Source organism: Haliotis cracherodii, unplaced genomic scaffold (genome assembly GCF_022045235.1).
Source record: "Haliotis cracherodii isolate W230 unplaced genomic scaffold, xgHalCrac1.p SCAF_6, whole genome shotgun sequence".
NCBI classification, from domain to species: Eukaryota; Metazoa; Mollusca; class Gastropoda; order Lepetellida; family Haliotidae; genus Haliotis; species Haliotis cracherodii.
Window position 1 is genome coordinate 61007955 of NW_027266319.1, and position 15313 is coordinate 61023267.

The following is a 15313-nucleotide window of genomic DNA, read 5'->3' on the forward strand; positions in this document are numbered from 1 at the left end:
AGACGCTCCCTATTACTGTCTACAAACTGAAAAAGTTGGAAGAATGATGTTGGATGATAAATAAAATCTCATCCTCGCGATCGTATCTTTTGATAACAAATATATCAACACTTTTGATATCAAAAGACACGAGGGTGAGATGGTTTGTTTTTTTGTTTTTCTGTCCCTTGTTGATGCTTCTGGTTATTGGGTCCTTCTCGACACCGTAGGGATTTCGGGTTACAATGGTCGACTTAATGGACAGGGTGGTCAGGCTCGGTGACTTAGTTGATAGTGTGGCATTTTACATCATAATATACATCACTACTTTGTCTGGATTGTCTGATCCAGACGCGATTTATATGAGATCGTCATAGCTGGAATATTCCCGAGTGCGACGCTGAACAAAAAACACGCACAATCATTAACCCTCTTATTTAAGATCGGGCGATACCTTGGATCATTGCTCATTTTATCAATCACTTGTTTGCACGTTTGCCATGTGTATACTCATGTGGTAGCTGGAATATTGCTGTCCAAGAGGGGCATTATTTTGTTCTCTTGCTCTCGAACCCTCGCTTTGAAGTCGAATAAAATTTAAAATACATAACGCACAAATATACACTAAACAGTTTTGTGAAGACGAACGCTGTGCTCGGAAAACTGCACTTTATATTCATTATTGTATTTACATATAAACTGGTTAATGAATAGCCATTTCATTCTATTTTAAAAATAAAACTGAATATATTACTTCAAACAAAATGGATAAAATGTTTGTTAAATATATATGAACACATTTTAGGAAGTAATTGTCTTGTTCTTGTTATTTATGTCGTTCGTTTTGATTAACAGAATAGTGATGACTATTAATTCGCCAGATACGCGTTAGGCACAAACGATACATTTTCGAATTACTCCCCTTGTATTGTATGATATAATCATTTGGTTCATCACTTTTTTACAATTTTGTTATCACATGTTTACTTCATTTCTCCAAGAATTTTGAGATATGAAAATAAAGCGTGCAATGTACTCCGTTGGTCGAACCATGTCCGATCTTCCTGATAACTCCATACATATGGTGCTGACAAACCTAGAAACATAATCGGGACGAACCGGGATTCGAACCCACAATCAAAGGTTTCTGACGTGCCCAAGGGACGCAACTCTGCACAGCGAATCGCGGCGCCTTAGACGCCTGGGCCACCCGTGCCCCCTAATGAACAATACATGTCCAATATTGATTCGTTTTGTTTGTTTTGAAATATTCTTTTGGCTATTTGATTTATATAAAATGAATGCTAAACAGGTGCGTATCTTGTCCAAGTGTGTTGAATAAATGCGCCATCCATTTCGCTGTCTCTTCCTTTGTTATGCAGTACAATTTCATCATTTCTCTGCGTTATACCTAAACGTATATATGCTAGGGCTGGGACAAGTCCAAAGTTACTACCCGGGTACCCCCCCCCCCCCCCCTAACATTACCCTACCCCCTACCCTACCCCCGCGTACCCACTGTAGGTCTCAGGGGATGTCTCAAAATGTCCGCTTGGGAACTATTTTAGCACAGTCCTGGCAAAACCTATTTAGATACATGTATTAAACAATCTGGTAGTGCATACACTGAAGTTGACATAAGTTTTATCTTTATTCATCCATATGACAAATCAGAAGGAATGGGTGCATAGTCAGAAGGAAAAGCGAACATTAATGTTTTGTAGTGTAACCATAGAGTTCCAGATAATTTTAGTCGTTAGACAATATATCACGTGACTAGCCACGGGTCCGGTAATCCTGTGGGTACCCGGTTCCTACTCAGTACCCACCCGACCCTGGTACCCGAGTTACACGTCCCAGCTCTAACATATACAGTTTCAAAATTGACATTTGAGCTGGAATAGTTTTGTTCTTCGTAAGCAGTACATCAAGAAACGATATTTTCCTTATCAACAGTAAAAAATTGACAAGTGCAAAGCGGAGTTATGCCCCATTTTGTTTGTTTGTGTGTAACCTCTCTGTCGTCGTTTTTTCGTATTGAATGTATAATGTTATACATAAGCATACAGATCCATTTGATATATAATTATATCGTATATAGATTAGGCCGTATTTTGTTCGTACACAGTTTCCATAAAGCTGTTAAATGACAAAAATCGTCGAACAGTACTTTTATCGATGTAAGATAAAAAGTGGCGACATTTCCTGTATCTGGACGCAAAGTTTCGGACAACGCATAGCAATGTCTGTTTTTAAACCAGTTTGATATTTGCAGTTAATTTTACACCATCAGACAGGAAAATTAATATTCTACATTCTTGCATAAATTTATAGCCGGAGGTTGACCCTGTGTCGCGCGAGTGCAATTTCCCATCATTCTAAACTAATTATTATTAAAAATCAACATAATCTAAAATAAGCGTGAAGATGAGGGACAGAAAGGGTAATGGAAGATACATGTAAACTCCAGTATCTAATGTCATTGTTCGGACACGTTGTTGGGAAAGACTGTAGACTGACATGGTTATAGACTAACACTCAATGTTAATGCATTACTTTTCACTAAAATCCTAGGCAAGTCAAGATCAAACTAAACAATGACTAATTCCTTAGATTTTTTTAATCCAAAATAGCAGAGGAGGAAATGTTCTTTTGAAAAAACCCAAAACAATAGTTATAAAGCAATGATTTCATAGACTAGTCTATAGTCTATAAACATATGCTTCTAGATTTCAATGTTTTTCCCTGAAGGGAGCAGAAAATAACAAAACCGGACAACGCATTTTTATATACATCCAGCGAAAATGTTAATTATTGCAAAGGCAGATCAAGCATTTTCTGAAAGAAATGATGTCTTTTATATTTTATGAAATGATGTAACATCACCCCACCCACATACACAATATGAAATGATCGGTTTTCCTTAAGGTGTCACTTTTGACAACTGTTTTCAGACCAAAAACCTTTGTAATTATGGTAACAATTAAAATTAAAAATAATTAAGACATAAATTGAACAAAGAAAAACTACCTAAACACCATTTTAGGGGTCTATTAACATGATTGTCCAGATACATGTTCCATATATATATATATTAGTCACCTGGGGATCTTATTCCGTATTAAAAATGAAACCCTGTTCAAAATGGCATTAAATCCAAAGCACTGATTTATACTCTCGATTTCACCACAATTTTGTATGTCCCTGGACTATTAACCAACCCCGAACTCCGTGGCTCAAAGTCGTGCTGTGTTCCTGGGGCAAGTGAAATGGTGAATACTCTCAGGATTCCAGCGAGAAAGAGGTGGATCTCGGGTTTGGCGACAGTCTCGCCGAGACAAACTCTCCTTCCGGCAGAGAATGGAAGCCAGCTTTCTGGCTTGGGTCCCATCTTCCCCTCCGAGTCTAGGAATCGTTCAGGTTTGAACGTATTGACGTCCTCCCATTGGTCAGGATCAAAGTGCAAAGCGTCGTGGTTGATCATCACCATTGTTCCCTTGGGAACATCGTATCCACCTGGAATGACAGAAGCATCAAAACGCCATCCATGATGCCGTAGGCGCACGAGATACATGTAGCCGCAGCAAACATTTATCCACGACCCAAGAGCAGACAAGCTTTTTAAGTATAGATGCCAAAATAAAACATAATAAAGTTACTAAAAAATGAGAGACGTATTTGATTGAATACTTTTAAAAGAAACACAACTCTTACACATCAACACATCACCATCCATATTAACACCCTCTTCCATTAAGAAACCTCACTGGTATGAAGAAATTACTTTTCTCTGATGCTATCGTCAGTCCTATTCTTCATCAATAACATGTCCACTCATCAACACTGTTGTAACAATCTTGCCAACAGACAAAATCCTCACACTGTCATACTCACCATACACGTGGATACGTGACACAGCCAAATGCATCTCAACTATTTAATCCGAAATCTTACTTTCATCAAATACTATGATCAATAGTATCAAGTGTTTTGTGCAACATGCTGTAATACCTACCAACTGTGGTATCACGAAGGGCGGAATGAGGAACGCCTAATGGAACCACTGTCCTCATCCTCATGACCTCGTGTATCACTGCATCTGTGTATGGCAGTCTGTCCCTGTCCGAAACGTGGACGTTCAGATCAGGATCTGTAAGCATAGCAAATACCATCATCAAGGAAACATCGACAATATTCCCCTCAATGCCCCCCTGTTGGTTATAGCGTGACTGTCCCTGACATATTAATTTCCTATCATTTGAACTTGAAAGAAATTTGAAGGCACCATGGCACCACATGTTCAATATGTATGCACATGTAGAATAATGCCATCTTCAACATTTTCTGAATCAAGAAAGGATGTGGCAGACAGCTATTTTTATTCATCCCATGTAGCGTCGGTGAATTTTTCTGTGTGTATCGGATATTGCACAGTGTCCTTCATCAAACCCCTCTTCGCCATTGGCAAGAAACTGATCATACATATCTGACAGTATTTGAAGAACTCTTATGCACACATCATTTTCAGTCTCATCATGTTCTTCTTTGGTTTACTGAGCCGTACATATTCCTTTTTATATATGTAGGTATGGTGTACACTTCAGCTGTTATGTTAAATATTTCTTTCAGTATATGCATTCTTAGAATTCCGGGGCGGTCGGGTAGCCTAGTGGTTAAAGCATTCGCTCGTCACGCTGAAGACCCGGGTTCGATTCCCGACACGGGTACAATGTGTGAAGCCCATTTCTGGTGTCACCCGCCGTGATATTGCTGGAATATTGCTAAAAGCGGCGTAAAACCATACTCACTCACTCACTCTTAGAATTCCGGAGGTGCATTAAAATTGAATTTTCAATTAATGTCAAGACAATGTGCCAACTGTCCTGTCCAAACCTTTAATAAGTACTGTATGTTTGATGCCGTTATTATATTAGATGTGAAACGAGGACTGATCAATAAGTTCTGAGGCTAACATAGAAAGACTTGACCTAACGACATTAAAATGATTTATTTTTCAACGTCATTCCTTACTTGGCGGATGATCAAGACTGATTTTTTTCTGGTGTTTTATATTATTTCTATGTGAGGCTCAGAAGTTATCAGTCAACCCTCGTATGTAAACATGCCATTAAATATCACGTTGACTCGACTCGTACGGAGCCAGCTACAATATTTATTTTAAGAAGCATCATGAAAAGATATTAAACAGGTTTCTAGTTTTGGAAATAGTGCAACTGCCTTTCCTAAAACGCACCGATAACAGAGTCCACCTCTTTCTGAACTTTCTTTTGAATGTCAGGATGGAGAGCCATCGCCAGGAGACACCAGCGGAGAGTGCCCCTGGATGTGTCTGTACCAGCTGAAATGTTAGATAAATTAACCAAATTAAATTAATATATGTCTCTACCACAGCAATGCAAAAGGAAGCATATGTGGGTGTGATACGTTTTCTGTAACTTAACGGCGAGAATTGTGTGTAACAAGAACGTGAGTCAAGACCTTCTATGACAAGATTAGTCCTACTGTATCGTGTGTTATGTCTGTTCAGAAAGACTGCTTTCATCGGTGAACACTTGCTAATGTAGAGGTATCTGTGTCTGAAGGTAGATAATTTACATTTTCATTCCCATCTATCACAAGGAGAAATCCCACTGATTCGTGAGTGGTGTCTGTTCCAGTTGTTAATTAGGTATGAACTTCTTGACAAACTGAGAAAACAACTGAGATCAATGCATTTAGTTTGTTGATTTAGGACAGGGAATTTTCTCCAAATGATGAACTACATTGCCAATTTCCTTGTTAATATGATAAAAATATTGCGTTTTAACCAGGGAATTGGAACGTTTGTTCTGCTACCCCCTAACAACATTGGAATTGGCCTTATAATGGGGTGACATTATAACAGGGAATCTTGCACTGCAGAAATCCGTTCTGAAAAATAACCAGGGTGGCATCATATCCAGGGGCATTATAACCATGTATTACTGTACATATAAAGAGGTCGGAACCATGGACTTATCTTCACATGGTGTTGCCATATATGGTGTATGCCATGTTCTCAGCCAGTAACCATTGTCTTTTGATGGTTATAATAACATTTACTATTTGCTGTAGTAACATGACTAAATAAACTTTCCTTGTTTGCTAACGTCTCACTCTTGCACAAACTCGACGACTCACCGAAAACTAAGTCAAAGATTGTCATGACCATGTGTGTGTTCGTTATCTGTGACATGAGGATCGGGTCATCCCCTTCTTCTGCCTCTTGCTGAGCCAGTATCAAACCATCTGTGAAGTCCCGCATCTCACCTGTAATAGTTCCAGCAATCAGTCAGCCTGTGACTTAGTCTATATTCGAGTAAGCGTACTTTTCCAGGAAATCATTATGCATCAGCCAACAATGTCCGCAGATTATGCTTTTGAATGGCGTTTCTATTTAATCATAAACATGACCAGTCATCTGGAAATTGACTGAACATATCTATTGATAATCCATGGTCTCAACTCAAATGAAACAATGATGTCCATGTATATTTGTTCTGTTTTCATCAAATTCAACATCTTGTTGTGCAAAAATGTTTATAATGGGGTTCCAGAGTGACTCGGTATTGGCTATTATATAATTGTAGTATCATCGAACCTACACTCTTAGATGTATTTACCTTGGTTGAACGTTTTTCTGTGGGCTGCGATTTCTTTCCTGATTGCATCTGTCATTTGAGCAGAGAGTCGCATAACACGCCTGAATCTAGGCGTTGGGCACAGTTGAAGCAGGGGAATGGCATCTTCTAGAAAACCGTCTCCAAAATCTTTCATCATGTTGTCTATGCCGACGACGTACTCCTTATAGTATTCAGAGTCTGTAGTTTGGCTAAAATTTAATAGAACTCTGGATGAGTTTGCCGCTTTAAATGGTATTTTAGTTGACGCTTTGATGAAACCTACGAGCATGTGTATGATGGTGAGAATCTTAGCAAAATACTCAGGGCGAATGTGGAATTTGTAAACAATGATCATAGGTATCTGGCACGTCTAAGGGACGCAACTCTGTGTGACTAAATAGAAGATCATGTCATACATGTCAAAACGACCAAACCCAAGGGTTATTCTGTTATACATATAACTTAATCAAATGATGTTCCATAATCTACTTTATTACTTGCCCGTGAAGAGATCACCCGTTTAATAAACATACAGCTTTATTACACATTGTGTAATACCAAAACGCGTGCTTATGTACTCTCGGAACACGTTTCACGAACAAATATTGAAAGCTCTCAACATCCCCTGGCGTATTCAACGACATTGTATGTGGAGATGATAGATCACTGGGAGGAGCTTATGCACACTCGATGACCCCAGCAACCTTGTTGCTAGGCTGACGTCACATGGCATTGTTTCGCCGATGGATCGTGCAACAAAATTCCACAAATTACGTCATCGGGTATTGTGACGTCAATGTAAACTTTGAGGTGCAAGGCCCCGTTCCACAAGGCGATCGTGCGGTAGCGCAACGACAGTCGTTGGTCTAAGTTAAATTATGTGAGTTGTGATAGCCTTAGCGCTACGATACGTTTGTGGGACGAACGCCTGAATCCTAAAGGTGGACCATTGTATGATATTAAATTCATACGTTTCAACTTTTGACGTGTTTGAAGTATTATTCTGTTAAACTCAATTGGATTATGCCATTAGGATCGTGTAGGTGTCAGCCTATTTACACTCAACAGTATAATTCTAAAAACATTATAAATGACAAGTAATAAATAAAATACTAAACTCGCTCTCGTGTAAAACCAATTTTATGAAACTCGTGAATAGTTGTGGTATCTGACTCGCTTTCGCTCGTCAGATACCAGAACTATTCACTCGTTTCATAAAATTGGTATTACACGGGAGCTCGTTTAGTATTCTATATTTACTGACGTAAAAAGATATGTGAACACATGAATGTATTGCAGAGGAGAGTTAATTGGTGTGTTCAGTAAAACCAGTAAATTTAAATACATGAGGGAAAGTTTAGTAATTGTCCTGTTTACTGCATCACCAAGAATTCTCGGGAGTGTCTTTGAGACACATTTAACATTTTCAAAGAAATGACCAAGGAACAGACTGTGTAAGGTGAGAGAATTATCTTGCATCGGTATCGACCTATCCATATTCTCATAGTAAAAGTTGAAACAAATTTAAAACAAGTACAGGGAAATGAAAAGGTTATGTTCCGACTGAATTTTCAAATATCGCAAACAACAATGTTACTTTTTGTATAAAAAACATGCATATTTTTAAAAACACAGCAAACATAATTACCTGGTTTTATTGAACAACATTCCTGTCATCATGTTGGAGATCCCGAGTGAAAGGTAGGGGAAAGGATCAAAGGCACCTGGTTCCTTACTCATCAGCTTTGTAGAGGTTTTGAGAGATTGCGACACTTTCAAGCTGAGTTTCTCTCCCATTAGATAGTGCCTGATACATAAATTAAATAATACTTTACAAAAAACTATATTAATTTTTTTTTAAATTTAGCTCCGACAGATTTTTCATTTTACAAAAACTGATTCCCTGGACCATGGTCCCAGTATTGAATGATAGTGTTCCAGCTCATTTCAAATCAGTTTAAAACACTTTTAACATTTTACAGACTATATTATCTATTAAAACATGCGTTTTATGCGTTCTTAAATTTTCCTGTAGGATGACTTCAAATATTTCAGTTTTTGTATAACTTCTAAACAGAATAAGCAGTTGTTTGTAAGTTACAATTCAAGTTTGTAGAAAGGTATCTTATTTGGCATCTTAACGATTACACGTAAATTTTACATAATAAGTCACATTTTACCTGAGAGCTTTGGATGCAATTTTCCTGTGCATCTTCCATGTGGGGCCGTACGATCCTTGGACAATGTCTTTTCCTCCCTCGCTTATTGTTGTTGCTATGACACATACAGAGTGTTAATTGACTAAATATATGCACAGCTACAGTAACATTTGCTCAAGTTGAAAACATTTCCTTGCTTTACACAACTACCACTCATGATAAAATGAAAGAGGAATTCTATTCTCTAAAGAATAGGGGTCTTTAAACCTGACGTTGTTGCACTTTTTAAAGGGTGTGGTCAATTACAGAAGACTACAAATAACTCTGGATAGAAATATTTAGATACTCATTTGTGTGAGGTGTTGGATTTCCTGATTTACAATATCTTTATCATTTTGTGAGGTATCATTTCGAAAACAATGAAACCAATAAAACAAGCACGAAGCACATAATAATTAGGAAAAAAACCTACTGGTTTTTGTATAGTTTAATGTAGTCCCACTGTAGCTTAGACACATTCTATTTTGATTTGAAACCATGCACTTTAGGGTGAGGTTTCAAATGATTATTAATGGCATTTACTTACACCGATTTCAAAGTCCCTTTCGTTAATATTCAAGTGTAATGTAGTGGTCACTCAAATATCTCAATTTGAAAGTTCAATATTTGGATGCGAATAAAAATTGTAATGTCTTTGTTTTAAGTATGTTGGTGGACACCTTTTGAATTGAATAACGTTACATCTTACCAACAAATGTATCGGGCCTTCCTGCTAAGTCCGCTTGTCGTGTAAGGAGAGCTTCCGTTACAACATCAATTCGACTCAGAACAATTGCAAGTCGATTGCCTGTAAAATCATTATGTCCACTTCTATATTTGAAAATGAAAATATGTCTCTTCTTTTCGGGAAATAGATATGCATATATGTGTTAACTATGGGGGACAGTGTTACTGATCCAATACTCGTTGGAAACCACCCAATGCACACAACCCAAATCAAGAATGACCATCACAGGAGTCCACTATACGACTGTACTATATCAGAAGCATGTGTATATGAATCCCTATTAAGTAGTGTTTTCGAAAAGTTGAGCTTGTCCTGCCCCACAGGTGACACCCGTCACAAACATATGCAGTCAAAAGACAAGGAAATTGTTCACATGAAAAAATCACATAGTACAAGACAAAATAGGAAATTGCATTAGATTTAATATTGGTCACTGATGCCCTAAACTTAGAAATGTCCTCGGTGCACATCGGCTGCAGCGTGAATCAGGCAACCTTACCTATCTGAATCTTCATAACTGGACCATACGTTTTGCTCCAATCACGGAATTTTCGGAACAGGAGACCTCCTCGTATGGCTGGAGAAAATAAGAACCATCCAAATGTGAAGTGGTGTAAAATGGGGTTCAACGTCGTGTTCACGATTACTGCACTTCCATAAGGACGCACATGGCACAAAGTTCAGTGACATGTCCTTTATTTGTTGACATTGTAAATTGATGAATTATTTCATATTTTGATGACCTGTTTGAGTTGCGTCTCTCCTTAAGGATGTCAGATTTGAAATCATAACCTTTGTTTTGATATGACATGACAGGCAAAGTGTGTTTTGGTATTTTAGCACTAAAATTCGTTTTTATTAACGAGATCGCTAATCATGGGTATTTTTCTTAAATCAGGTAAATCATTAACAAAAAATGAGTTTTAATATCAAATAAAGTACAGAATCACCTCGGTTAGATGTGAATATTTAATAATCATGGTTCGCTGAGATTTGATCTCAAATTGTGAACATGTATAATAAAATGCTGCAAAATGGTTGAACGTTCAATGTAGTAGTTTCAGGGTAATGGTAACAGGACAATTCAGGGCTAGTTTCATACAGTCTAGTAGTTCGGGGTTCTAGTTACAGGGTATTAGCCGCGGGGTTGTAGTTTGAGGTTTGTAATTAAAGGACTTTACTTATGCGGTAGATATTTGGTGGTTGTTACGGGGTAGTAGTTACAGGGTGGTTGTTACAGGGTAGTAGTTACAGAGTGGTTGTTACAGGGTAGTAGTTACAGGTTGGTAGATACATGGTAGTAGTTACAGGGTGGTTGTTACAGGGTAGTAGTTACAGGGTAGTAGTTACAGGGTAGTAGTTACAGGATGGTAGATACAGGATGGTAGTTACAGGCTGGTTGTTACAGGATAGTAGTTACAGGATGGTAGATACAGGATGGTAGTTACAGGATGGTTGTTACAGGGCAGTAGTTACAGGGTAGTACTTACAGGGTGGTAGATACAGGGTAGTACTTACAGGGTGGTAGATACAGGGTAGTAGTTACAGGGTGGTAGATACAGGGTAGTACTTACAGGGTGGTAGATACAGGGCGGTAGATAGAGGGTAGTAGTTACAGGGTGGTAGGTGCAGGGTAGTAGTTACAGGGTGGTAGATACAGGGTAGTTACCAGGTAGTTAAATTGAAGGAGTAACATGGTAGCGGTAAAACGGCTGTAGTTGCAGGGTAATGATTACAGGGTATTATAGCTAAAATGGATAGAATTATCATTAAACCGCCTGCATTTTATAAGAAATGAGCGGGCCACTGTCACTTGATAATGCTCTCATATTGCTTGACGACGGGCCATTATCACGCACGTTGTTAGGTTACGTCATAGGGATAGGAATAGATGACGTCACGTTTAATAGTGACGTCATCTGGTTTGTTCTATGACGTTTCCATATTTTGTTAAAGTGGGTCAGTGACATTTCTTGTGTGTTGATTGCAGTAAACGTTTCAAAGCCGATATTGTTGTTTATTTATATTGGATAACAAATCCATTTTAGCTGTAACAAGGGTAACGCTAGTTTCCAGGGCATTATCATTTGCAGAAGCCCTCGGTCTTTTGAATGGAAGACCTCGGGCTTCTGCAAATGATAATGCCCTGAAAAATAGCGTTACCCTTATAGTATACTGGAGCGCAAAAGAAACGTCACCATGGATAGATATATGAGAAACCATATTTGTCTAAACACTGTAAACATACTTTGAGACATATTAAATGATGAAACTTGGCAAATGATCATCATGGTTGAAATTAAATTGTCAAATGTTCTTAAGGTGAAACACAACACTAGCCTCTGAGAAAATGGCATCACATTTTTGTTGTGATACAGTAATGGCTCTCGTCTGAGAAGAGGACTCTTTTCCACTGCTGCTGGCGCCATGGTGCCACTGAAGACGGTCCCGGCGATGACGTGGTGTCAGAATTGGTCCTCGGTGTGGCCTGTGACAGTGGAGGTGTCTGCTCGTCAATCGTCGACGCACGGCCTCCACACCAATGTGTCGCTGGTGTGTCCCCATGGTCTGTCGAACAGTTTCCGCAGCAGCAACAAAGCGATCTTGAAGATGCTGTCGCGCAATCTGACGATCCTGACGTCGGGTGGTGACCCTTGGTCTTCCGTTACCTGGTCGGTCATCTGTAGTGTTGGTGGTCTTGGTCCTTACGTTGGCTTGAAATGCATTGGCAACTTGCCGGGCGGTTTGTCCACCCGATCTGGGTGGATTTTTATAGGGCAAGAAATGGGGGAACGCATGTGCATTTCAATTTGCACGGAACTCACGTGCATCGGATTATCATGGCGTTTGGGCGATCGGTTTTATTGTCATCTGCTCTGCATCTCAACTTTGACAAAAAATACCCAGATATTTAAATGACATTTGTTTATGCAATGTGTCTTATGGTGACGTTTCTTTTGCGGTTCAGTATAGTTAATTAGTTACAGAGTGGTAGTCAGTGGAAGTAGTTATAGGGAAGTTGTTACAAGGTTGTAGCTTCAGGGTAGTTACAGGGCTAGATTCATACACTCGAGTAGTTAAAGGATTTTTGTTACAGGGTATTAGCTGCAGGGTTGTAGTTCGAGGTTTGTAATCACAAGATTTAGTTAGGGGGTTAGAGGTATAGGGTAGTAATAATTACGGGGTTGTAATTACAGGGTTGTAGTTTGGGGTTTGTAATTACAGGATTTTAGTAAGGGGTTGTAGTTATAGGGTGGTAGTTCATGGATTTTGTTACAGGGTAGTGGTAACACGGTTGTAGTTGTAGTTACAGGATTGTAGTTGCAGGGTAGAAATTACAGGGTGGGAATTACGGGGTTGTAGTAGTTACAAGGTAATAATTACAGGGCGGTAGTTACGGGGTTATAGTTACGGGGTCATAGTTACAAGGTAATAATTTCAGGGCGGTAGTTACAAGGTAATAATTACAGGGTTGTAGTTACGGGGTTGAAGTTACAAGGTAATAATTACGGGTAGTTACAGGATTGTAGTTGCAGGGTAGTAATTACAGGGTGGTGGTTACGGGTAGGAATTACAAGGAAATAGTTACAGCGTTCTAGTAAGAGGCATATATCGATTTGCGATTTGTGATTATTTCATTAAGATTTTCGCTGGCTATCTTTGCGAGGACGTGGTTATCCAATCAAATATATACAAACAAAGATATCAACTTTGCAGGATAGAACATATATAATTGGATTAATATGAAAGATATAACATGGTGATTATTAACAATTTATATGTATAATTTAATAATGTCAAGATCCCTAAAGTACCGACTTTAAACCTTTAACGTAATAGACATATTGAGAAACAAAATATGATTCACGTCACTCATTGGATATGGATAAATACATGACTTACTTCAAACAGATAATACATACATATGAGAGTCAATTACCTAAAAGGTTTCCTATTAATGGCCATCCTTTGGGTCCGGGTGGCAAGTTGTATCGTTTCTTGAAGAGGTTATAGGCGATCACACCAACCACAGCCCCAACAACAAGAGCCTGGGTTACCACAGACTGTGGCCGCAACTGCATTAAACACTCAAACATCGTCCCTGCTTAGAATATCCTGAAACAGAGTGAAGTGTTAAGTGATAACATGCTTTAATTATAAGAAACATACATGGTACATTTTCTAAACCCAACAAATCAATGGTGGCTATTCAAGACACGTAGGATGTGTTCAGCACATGACCAAATACCTACCTTGGTGTGTACGTAACAGTGAATAGACTGAACGAGCTGAAGTGGATGTGACTTTATACGAGAGGTAGGTATTGTGCAATACCGACGTCTGCTTGCTCCATGCACTGACCTGAATGTTATCGCTGGGGAACACGAAGTTTTATGACCTACATTTGCGCAGATGTCCCCTGCCTGTGATATTGAATACCTAGTCCAGCGAACAGAGGAAGCACAGAGCACATAGTTAGCTCACAAAGAGCATGATATTTGCCCAGCGAACGAGGCGTTGCCCTATTTACGCCGCAGCTAAACAGGACAGTCATAACAGAAGGAGGAGGAAGGATCAGTACGTTTCTTATCACGAAACATGTTCAGATGCCATTTGGGGGCAGTGCTTAAATTAAACGTGGTCATTACGGGTAGAATATAGTACCAATAATAGCATCCGACTCTACTACAGTAGTTACAGTGTGTGTCTGGCTGATCCAAGGTCATTTTACAATCAAGTGGTGGTTTCAAAGTAGACTCAAAAACTTCTTTAATTAACGTTAAAGGCGACGTTTCGGTATGGATCCTTATACCGGTGTATAGTCTTGCTTGACAGCGGTATAAGTGAGTGAGTGAGTATGGTTTTATGATGCTTTTAGCAATATTCCAGCAATATCACGACGGGGGACACCAGAAATGTGCTTCACACATGTCGGGAATCGAACCCGGGTCTTCAGCGACAACGGCATAAGGATCTATACCAACACGTCAGAAATTTAAGAAGTTGCTATCCATACTTTGTGTCACCTGTCAACTTCTAAGTAATGACTCTCAAACAATTTTGCAGAGACTGAAAAAGCTGCCGTGAATTGTTTGAGAATTTCTGACTGACGTAAAACAACATTCACTTTCACTCTCCCGTTTTCTGGGAACTATTTGGACAGATGAGTTATGAATGGTGTTTGAGATTTTAAAGCTGGGGTATATCATGCTTTGTTTGAGAGTAGTGGATGTACTGGTCGTGTTCCTTTCGGTAAGTGAATATGTTTGGTATTTTAGTACTCACTAGCCAGTAACTATTACTTTGTAGACCCGTGAAGATCCGGGGTAGAATAGGTCTTCAGCAACCCATGCTTGCCGTAAAATGTGGACCCGTGAAGATCCGACGTAGAATAGGTCTTCAGCAACCCATTTTTGTCATCAAAGGTGGACCCGTGAAGACCCGGGGTAGAATAGGTCTTCAGCAACCCATACTTGCTGTAAAAGGCGACTGTGCTTGTCGTAAGAGGCGACTAACGGATCGGGTGGTTAGGCACGCTGACTTGGTTGAAGCATGTCATCGATCCCAATTCCGTAGATCGATGCTCACGATGTCAATCACTGGGTTGTCTGGTCCAGACTTGATTATTTACAGACCGCCGTCATATGGCTTGAATAATGTTGAGTGCGGCGTAAAACAACAAACTATCCAACCAACCACTCTGTGAATATATCCTTGTAGCTACT

At 39.2% G+C, this 15313-nt stretch overlaps 1 protein-coding gene across 1 annotated transcript; it reads right to left on the bottom strand.

Moving 5' to 3' along the window:
* Positions 1-1521: 1521 nt before the first annotated feature.
* LOC139445844 (steroid 17-alpha-hydroxylase/17,20 lyase-like) lies at positions 1522-13954 on the bottom strand. Its single transcript, XM_071227074.1, has 11 exons — positions 13841-13954; positions 13528-13703; positions 10087-10164; positions 9549-9647; positions 8822-8915; positions 8290-8448; positions 6642-6850; positions 6160-6288; positions 5234-5338; positions 3995-4129; positions 1522-3495 (listed from the first exon to the last, which is right to left on the bottom strand). Exons 2-11 carry the CDS (start codon positions 13682-13684, stop codon positions 3149-3151), a joined length of 1512 nt encoding a protein of 503 aa, XP_071083175.1. The 5' UTR covers positions 13685-13703; positions 13841-13954; the 3' UTR covers positions 1522-3148.
* Between the last annotated feature and the right edge of the window lie 1359 nt (positions 13955-15313).